Raw genomic sequence first — 9,746 nt, 5'->3', positions numbered from 1 at the left:
CAGTTTTCCCTATTTTCATGGTGAAATACTAGTTCTACTCTGTTTTCCTTCATGAAATGCTAAGTAATCCACTTAAGTGTACCTTTATTTTCATGAACATACAACTTAAGCTCTACTTATGTGTTTCTATTGTTACTACCAATTCTCATTGAATAATAACAACTATAAACATGCTATTGGTGATCAAACAATAACAAGTAATTACAACTGCACAAATAGACAAGTTAATACAAGATACAACAAGTGTAAATCACATTCAATTAATATCATTTAGCCATAGGTTTCATCTACTCCCTAGATAAAGAAATTTAGCTACTCATGAATGATATAACAATCAAACTCACAAGTTTATTAATGCAAACCTCATAAAGTACAAGTACAAGAAAGATAAAGAAAAGCTTAGCCAATTAATGGTGAAACCCTCAAATTTCTGCTATGTCTTGTACAAGATGATTACAACTGAAGTCTCCAAGTGCTTCTTCAAGAACTTCTAGCTAGAGAGAAATTTGTTACAAGAGGAAAAATTCCCTACGTATGGTCCTCCTTGTTTCTCCTTGCTTCTCTGCATAAAAGGTGGTGGAAAGCACCTTTTTTCTCCTTCATGATTCCAACAACTAAGATTTTGTTAAAGAGAGTCAAAAGATATGTTGTTTTGACTTGTCAATAACTCATTTTGTCTTCCCTTTTGTTGCAGAAGCATGTGCCACCGAATTCTTTCACCCAAGATAGATGGAAAGTTGTGTGAAAAGTGAGAAAAAATGGCTGTGCCACTTGCAGAAGAGAGAGGCAGATCCGAGCCTCGGATCCGAGTGGTGAAGATCGATCCGAGCTCGGATCATCATGATCCGAGGCCTTTTCCATATGGATCCGAGCTCGGATCGGCTGACCTCGGATGCACTGCTCCAGAAGAGCAGACGAGGGCTCGGAGCTCTTTTTGTTCACACGGATCCGAGCTCGGATCCGTGCTAATCAATTTCCAGTTTTTCACTTCTTTCATTTTTCTTCATTTTTGCTCCTAGTATCCTTGTACTTTTGTCCTCCTGATGATCCTTACATTTTCTTCATCTCGTGCATGAATTTCATATATCAATATCCTTCACAATTTCACAAAATTAACGCGTTAATCCACTCATTTATCAAGTTTTGAACACTTAAACAATATTTAATCAATTATCACCAAAAGAGTTCAAATATGGCTTTATTCTTCTCAAATCCTACCAAAAGTTCATGCCAAACTTATATAAAATGTACGTTAAATATTCACTTATCAGTGGGCAGCCACATTAGCAAAATTTTCTGATATACAGCATTTCCTGGAGAAGGGATTAAAAGAAAGTTGGGATCTTTCAAGATTTGGGCTTTACACATAAACCTTATTTGTAATCTGTATATTTGTTCTGAAGTTTTTTGTTTTGTGAACTAGTCAAGGTGAATTCTACCTCATTTTATGGAGATAAAATATGGATAATTATACAAAAAAGAAAAAATGCAAACACACACAAACACGCTTGCAAAACTTGGGAGCTCATATGAAAAGCTTGTAATTACGGAATCATAGAGGTAAGTCTAGCAAATTTTGAAGATTTTTACTCCTTTAATAGACCGTTCTTTGATTAATTCCATATGACTATGAGTTACTTTAAGCACATTACCTCAACCTCAAGGGTGTATATCTCCTTACACCATGAAGCAAGGATGTACGTGAAGTTATATCAATTCACTTGAAACTGTCCATACATCCAGTCTCTAACGGTAATTCACATGAATTTCCTTAGTTTTAAACCTTTTGGGAAGAAATTTCTTAAATTACAAAAATGCTAACTTATAATCAAGATTACAACTTACAAGTTGTTGAAGAAAAGATGAAGCAACACTTAGGGTTTAACCCTAAATCGGCTTAAGGAAGAAGAGACAGAATCCATTGATTTCTATCTAACCAACTTATTTTTCTTGCTATTTTCTCTCACTAGAGTCACGAAATTTCACACAATTCAATTGACATTATTAGTGTTGTTAACTTAGATTATGAGAGTATTTATAGACAAATAGGGTATAGTAATCCACATAGAAATAAGACAACCAGTTTCCAAATAGATTTAGTTTCCATCTTCTAATACAATTTTTATTTTAGAAGACATAACTTTATTTGCACTATAAGTCTATAAATTTAATTTGTTTCACAGATAAAACGATAAGTTATTAAAACTTATCATATAAGTTCCTACTTGAATTTTTTTAGTCTAATCGAAGAAGTTCTTAATATGTTTAATCCATTAGGTTCTCAAATATATTGGTAATAAGTATAAGTTACAATTCTTAATAAATAAAAGTTAGATAAATTAAATTCCTTTAATTTATTATTGATTCAATTAATTAATTAAATTATTCTTATAGATCAAAATTGACATCTAATAATGCATAACAATCATCCAATTAATGAGAATAGTCAAGCAGACAAATTCATCTTTCAGTGAATATTTTCCGTGTAATTAATATCTCCCACCATGCTTATTTTATATTAGTGTTAGAGTCTAGAATATGTGTCTATTTTATTTAGACTAACATTATTTTCTTGTCCAAAAGTATAACTCTAATGAAGAAATGCTTGAAATACGTTTCTAAGGCCTTTCCACTTAGAGTTAAGAATTTTATTTCTACAAGCAGCTAATAATGAGAAAAGAATTTCGAATTTTATTTACACAAGTAGCTAATAATGAGATACCTCTTTCTATCATTAGAGATGGTACTGTATCCCTATAGATTATTCATTATTATTTCATGCTTCATATTATATCCAATCATTAAAGATTTGAACCACTCATTTATGAAAAGCAATCAAATAGAGTCAATGCGTAATAATTCACACTTAAGATATTATGACAATTTTAAATTTAAGGATCACTTACACTCCTGTCATTTGGAGATCAATCCATTGACATTTAACTATGTGGATTGATCTAATAAACTTGATCATCCTAATACTCATATACTTTGGATGTCACACATCATAGCTGATGAGTTCTACTCACTACAACAAAAATGGCTTTTAACGACATTTAAAAGTGTCAGTATAGATAATTTAACCTGACACTTTATCTATCCTCACACCTAGGGCGAGTGTTGTCCCTTCCAATGTGGGGATAGACTCATACTATTCAACATGTCAAGAAAACTATGCTGTTATAACATTCCATCTGCCAACAGAAATCCCTTTTCTTGATAATTGAAAGTGTCAGGATAGGTATAATACAATATTAAAATATCGAATTCTATGCTGACACTTTTAATTGTCCGGAGTTTTTTTTTTTTTTTTAGATAGAAGCAACCTGCAGGTAGTGCTCCCTGCTATACATTCCATCAATCAGAAACCCAAAGGACTTTTAAAATTATCCCAAAGAACAGAATGCATATAAGATAATATGCTATGATGCAAAAATCTAGAAACATCAAACTTGAGCAGTACCGTGATTATGAGAACTGAAAATGCCAACTCCCATAAGCAAGAGGAGATTTGTCATCATGTTTCATACATCAAAAGCAGAATGCAAATGAGACTAAATGATATACAAGCCAACACACAGTGGAAAATCTCAGAATAAATGCAAGCGCACTTTGTTTATAGCAATAACAATTCGCACTCCAGCTGCTTTGGCATGAGCAATGGCCTCTTCTGTTTGAGGTCGAATTCCATCATTAGTAGCAACTACAATAACAGCAATGTCTGTTACTCTGGCTCCACGAGCTCTCATTGCTCCAAATGCCTATCCAACCATTTTTACAGTTATGTTAGATAATTCATCTTGACAAAGGCCTTTTAAGATATGTCTGCAAAATCTCCAAGAAGAGCATTTGACATAAAAATTTTAAAAAAAGAAAAAAAACTTGCATGAATAAGCAGTTAAAAGTTAGAACCAGTGCTACATCATTAATTACCTCATGTCCAGGGGTGTCAAGGAAAACACAAGTCTGTGGCTTGCCATCAAAAGGTACTTGTACCTTGTATGCCCCCATGCCTTGAGTAATTCCACCTGCTTCAGATGCTGCCACCTACAGTAGGTTGTCTAAGATTTAGTTCCCAGCTATTCAAGTATCATAACATAAGACAGAATAAGGTACTTCTTCTAAAGTCATCAAATGATAATGGCATTACAAATAATGTACCTCAACGTGAACATCAATAAAAATAATCGATTCATACCTTGCTTTTCCTGATGTAATCCAAAAGTGTGGTCTGCCAACCCAAAAGAAAACCAGTAATATATTAGCTAAAGATTGTTATGGGACAATAAATCTAGAATGACTCTCCTAAAGATCAATTAACTGGAAGCACACAAAATGTTCATAGGCAACAATCAAATAACAAAGAAAGGTAAAATTATTTCATGCGATGAGATCATAATGACTTCAAAAAAGGTTCATTAACTGGCGATTCTAGTTGACGACTTGCAATAAATCATTATTCATGTTCTTTAAGGTACAAATATCACTTTCCGTTCCTTGAAATTAATGGCATTGTAGCTGTGGATGATAACCGTGTGGGGCCACTTTACAAGCATATTTTTCCTCCAGCTTTAGCGCCATGGCTTTCATTCGTTGGGTTGCCGTGGAAGGTCTTTTGCAAAAATTCCATGTTCTCAGTTTATGAACTGATCTGGTTGATAATGCATTTAATTGATAAAAGCGATTTTTTTTCCCTTTGACTGCTAGGTTGTACCTTTCCCCTTGTTTGAATTTCAGAGCAAGTGGATAGCTGGTACTCTGTGTGGTCGGCTTTCACTTCCTTCTCCCAAGGAGATGATGGCTGATATTCAAGCTTTCTACTCATCAATGGAAGCATCTGGCACTCCAAAGCGGTATACTCATAACATGGCTGGTTATCAGGTAGAAAATGCTCACCTCCTGCTGATTTGATTTCGCTGCAGCTCTTCATTGTCATCTTTCACCAGTGTGACCCTCTTTGCACTTGCTTTTCCATGGACCTAGGCTAGAGTTTTTAATTTCTGCCCAACTCAACTGATGTGTTGTTTTATATCGCCAGTTCGAATATGACGATTGGTTGGCTGCTCAGTGTGGTTGTCTGCCGACTGAAGAATGGAGAAAGCAGATGTATGTTGAAACTTCCATGAGAAAGAGGTCTCAGCCTGAGACATACAGAGACCAGTGGGAAGATGAACACTTGGTCAGACAGGCACAAGCTGATTTTTCACAGTACTTTTCAAAAGTTCCCAGTAGCTAGATATCAAAATCACCCTTCTAATTGGTTGATTTGTTGATGGGGTTTGTTTATTGTTTAATCCTTGATTTTCTCAAAATCATATAGACTGGTGAATAGTGGCAACGCAGTGTCACGAGTCTGTAATTCTCATGAACGTAACACTTGCAACCCAATAAGCTAAATAAGAGGACTAGATGTTACATTTTTTGTCCAGCTAATGAGAATAATACCTTGAACTTTATTTATATTTTCATCTTAAACTCATTAGCTAAATGGGATATATTGTAAAGAACAGTATCAGTTAAAAGACTACAAAAAGATTAGCATTAGTTAAAGGAAGAAAAAGCCATCTACCACAGCTTGTTCTTGCACCACAGAACAAGATATTGTCCACAGAATGCTGCTTTTGGTAGCTAGGCTTAAACCGGTAATGTACTGTACAAAAAGGTGTGCACCAGCCATAAGTAATCGTCAACTACATGATCACTGACCCATAAGTAATCTACCAAAATCACAATGCCGAACAAAATAAGAATGACTTAGCACAAAGCCCCATTATACAACTATTAGAACTCAAAGCATCATACACCATTTTTTATTTTTGCCACACAACAGAAACCTCAAACTATAAAACAGGAAAAAAAATCAAATTTAATTCATAAATCAGCTCTTTAAAAAATCCAAATAGCAATTTTTAACTGACACCCAACTAGATTTTCAACAAAGATTATCGAGGCATTTCATCAAACATGTCGAAGGCTATTACTAATTCTACACAAACAACTCCATTTCCTCTTTCCCTGTCCTCTTTTAGCTTATAAACCTCTGAAGCGCTATAATTTATAACCATCACATGCCTATAATAGCACAAACTTGGTCAAAATTTTGAGCCAAAAATAACTATAAAACAACGTTCCGCGTACAATTTCAACAAATAGGGGGAAAAACATACACACACACAAAGATGCACTGCATATCTGTGTAACTATAGGAACGCAAAAACCACGAATTTGAAGTAGTAAGTGGGCTTTTGGCTTACCTGGACACCTTCGGAAACGGTAGAGACGGGGGAAGAGGTGAAATCGGAGTCAAGGGTAAGAAAAAGGAAAATGGCGAGACCAAAAAACGAGATTGCCATTAGTAAAAGTAAGCCAATGAACTAGGAAATTTGCCAAAAGGGCAAATTGAGATTGGACTTGGAAGACAATTCTCGATAAACTATTCGAGTCGGGGGAGAAATTTGTTGAGCCGAATTTGAAGAAGAAGATGACGATGACCTGGAAGTGGGTTTCCTTCGAGAGAGATTTTGTTGCTGATGCTGCTGTTAGCTGCCTGAGGGAGCCACGGTTGAAGCTTTATGGAAACTGCTGCTTGGCTGCTACCCATTTTTCCTACCAACTACATCGGAATCTGACAACAGAGAGATAGAGAGACAGAGAGAGGGGGGCTGGAAATGGTGGAGCTGGAAAATGAAAATTTTGAGCAAGTGTTTTGGCCGGCAGAATGAAAATTTTGAGTGTTTTAGAGCGAATGAATCTTCCGCCAAAATCAAACGATGCCGTTTAGTGTCTTTCTTTTTTTTTGGTATATCTCGCATTTTCTCAAGTGTCATGTTAGATAGTCTAAAGGCACATTATTATTTTTATATCTAATAAAATAAAAAAAATTAGACTATATATTATTGAATTGCTAATAAGTGTCATGATAGGAGTGCTATAATGACACAAACCAACAAGTGTCCCTACAGACATGTCAGGAAAAGCCATTTTTGTTGTAGTGACTATTTTGCATATAAAGAAGAGATTTAGTATATTCTAGTTTATCCGTATTAACAATGTCTTATCTTACTAATATTATGACTCAAAATATTTAAGAATAAATTTAGTAATAACTAATTGGACCTCATCATCATAACTTTTATGATTTTATTGATTAGGTTTATTTTAAGAACTATAACAGCTTTAACCGAAAAAAAAGGGATACTCATCTTATGCAAAAAATTGAGGCCATGCCATTTGAAGATAGATTCATGGGGGGTCGGATATCTATCAATAACTCATGATTAGTTCCTGCATCATAAAGATTCCGAAAAATCAATAACCCATTTCCAGTTCTTTTCCTATTAGAACAACAACAGACTCTGCCCATTCCCTCGTGACATCCACTTGATTCTTCATCAAAATTTTGAAGCTTGTCTTCCCTTCATCTTTCTTTATTTATCTTAAAGCTTTTCTAATTGGTTGTTGGTACAATTTGGGAGTTCTTATCTATCCAAACTCATTGAACCGTACAGACTTAAGTTTTGCCTTGTTTATGTTTGTTAATATGCCTCAATAAGAAAAATAATTTGCTATTGGTCCTATAACCTTTTGGGTTCTCCACGTATGTTAAGGACAACACCCAAACCTTTTCTCCTACTTCATTCATCACTTGTTTTTCCTTTCATTACCTCCAACCCATCAAAGGCATAGAATATCAGTAGAGAAGCTTCATCTTCAACTTATGGACTGATCACTTTGTGAACCCGATCGCTGCAACCTCTATGGCTGCCATGGTTGCCCAGCCACCTCCGGATGATGGGCAACCTCCTTCTACGTCACCTGGGTTTCGTAAGAAAACATTCTCTGAGCTATTCTCCTCCGTTTCAGCGCCTTTCCCCAGCCTTCAGGTTAAGGCAACCTCTATGACCCATCGTGGAGAGCCGGCCATATCTTTTTCTACAGCAGCTATGGAGTCCATAGCGACTCCCTTTCGATTCTCGCTAGTCGGAAAGTTCTCCAGACAGCGGCCAGCAATGGAGGCTGTGCGCAAATTCTTTACGTCACTCGACTTGCATGACTCGTTTTCCATTGGGCTGCTTGACGCTCGGCATGTCCTGATCAGGTTGCACAACGAGGCGGATTTCTTACGGATTTGGACAAGGAGTATTTGGTATGTGGTTGGGTGTCCAATGCGTGTCTTCAATTGGTCTACAAGTTTTCACGTTGACAGGGAATCTTCACTCGCTCCAGTTTGGTTCAATCTGGCCAAGCTTCCAGTCCACCTATTTGATAAACAATGTTTGTTTCAAATTGTTTCATGTTTGGGGCGACATCTCTTCGTCGATTCTGCAACGGCTAATCTCACCCGTCCTAGTGTAGCGAGAGTATGTGTTGAGGTTGACTTGTTAAAGGAATTACCATCCCGTATATGACTACAACTAGGTGAGGGCCTGGGTTTTTGGCAGCCATTGTTACATGAGCACATGCCGACCTATTGCTCCCACTGCTATCGGCAGGGGCATGAATAAGCCGAATGCCACGTTAAAAAGCCAGAGCTCCGGTCCAAAGGGTTATCAAAATCTGACCCACGCATACAATGGAAGGAGATGGCTAAGCAGACCGGCTCGGTTCTTGCTGCTAAGGATATGGCACCTTCTTCAGCAAAACTCGTGGTGACTTCTTCTATGGAGGATCAGTGTGGGGTGGTCTCGTTGCCTCCTGTGATGACGACGGAGCCTGCTGGGCAGCTACAAGAAGACGAGGAGATGTTGGTAGAATCGTCATCTGCTACTGCTTCAGCGGCTGTGGAGTTGCCTGTCGCGAAAAGTCCCGATCAGACGCATGACTTGGTACTCCCTCACTTAGGCACGGTTCAGGTGCGAACTGGGGATGCTACGTCTCCTACCCCAACTATGGGTGGCATTCTCTTACACAAGGAGGTAGAGCTGCCACTGCCATCAGAACCTGTAGTCTCTGCTGCGGCTCCCGTTCTTGCTGCTGAACAGGCCGCTAGTTGGGAGGTTTTCCTTCCGTTTCCAGTTTCCCTACCCTCTATGGTTGATGATGCGTTGAAGGCGGCGGCTACTAGTATCATCCATGACATGGTTGATCGGGTAGTGGAGGAAGACTCTCAAGCAACGGAGGATGGCGATGACGACTCCGAAGGAACAGACAATTCTTCACCTGAAGAACCCATTAGCGCGGGCTGTTTGTCTCCTCGATTGCCAAGGCCACAAGGTACTGTACCAGAGTGTTCTCATTCTGTGACTGATCACCTGAATGTAGACCAGTTATCGGCACTGGAGCAGGGGCGTCAAACAGCTCAGGGTCGTGGCATACGGGCTAATTTTCCATCGGATCGAGAGCTCAGGTTGGTGAAACACAACTCTCAAAATTCTTTTCATGCTTTATCTAATGATTAGTGCACTTTTCTTGAATATTCGGGGGATTTCTTGATCTCCAAATTTACGAAGGCTCAAAAAATTAATTTTGTTACACAAGTTGTCGGTGGTTGGGATCTATGAGCCTAAACTCTCCACAAAAGACATGGAATCAATTCGTGTGCGTTTGAATTTTGATCATGTGATCTCTAACCCGTCAGGGGATCTTTGGATTTTCTTTAGATTTCCTTTTACCTCCATGGTTGTTGGGGAGTCTGACCAACACTTGTCCATCTCATTTTGTCATCCCCATCGATTTTTTCCTTTTATTGTTTCCTTTGTTCATGCTAAATGTACTGCCACGGAAAGGAGGAGGCTATGGCCTGCTTT

The 9,746-nt window shown here is 37.7% G+C and overlaps 2 protein-coding genes across 3 annotated transcripts; one reads left to right on the top strand and one right to left on the bottom strand.

Moving 5' to 3' along the window:
* Window positions 1-3,438: 3,438 nt before the first annotated feature.
* Window positions 3,439-4,324, bottom strand: LOC113756335 (translation initiation factor IF-2, chloroplastic-like). 2 transcript variants are annotated; one of them, XM_027300029.1, is made up of 3 exons: window positions 4,199-4,324; window positions 3,934-4,047; window positions 3,439-3,761 (listed from the first exon to the last, which is right to left on the bottom strand). In XM_027300029.1, exons 2-3 carry the CDS (start codon window positions 4,009-4,011, stop codon window positions 3,591-3,593), a joined length of 249 nt encoding a protein of 82 aa, XP_027155830.1. In that variant the 5' UTR covers window positions 4,012-4,047; window positions 4,199-4,324; the 3' UTR covers window positions 3,439-3,590. The 2 variants fall into 2 exon arrangements, with proteins under 2 accessions (XP_027155830.1, XP_027155831.1); XM_027300030.1 differs by having other exon boundaries at window positions 3,934-4,040.
* LOC113756332 (flavin-containing monooxygenase FMO GS-OX-like 5) lies at window positions 4,038-5,378 on the top strand. The gene is made up of 5 exons (XM_027300028.1): window positions 4,038-4,112; window positions 4,296-4,369; window positions 4,475-4,610; window positions 4,708-4,881; window positions 5,039-5,378. Exons 1-5 carry the CDS (start codon window positions 4,038-4,040, stop codon window positions 5,234-5,236), a joined length of 657 nt encoding a protein of 218 aa, XP_027155829.1. The 3' UTR covers window positions 5,237-5,378.
* The last annotated feature ends 4,368 nt before the right edge of the window (window positions 5,379-9,746 follow it).

The sequence above is a fragment of the Coffea eugenioides genome, unplaced genomic scaffold, assembly GCF_003713205.1.
Source record: "Coffea eugenioides isolate CCC68of unplaced genomic scaffold, Ceug_1.0 ScVebR1_2176;HRSCAF=3164, whole genome shotgun sequence".
In the NCBI taxonomy this organism is placed as follows: Eukaryota; Viridiplantae; Streptophyta; class Magnoliopsida; order Gentianales; family Rubiaceae; genus Coffea; species Coffea eugenioides.
This window is presented reverse-complemented; position numbering and strand designations above follow the sequence as displayed.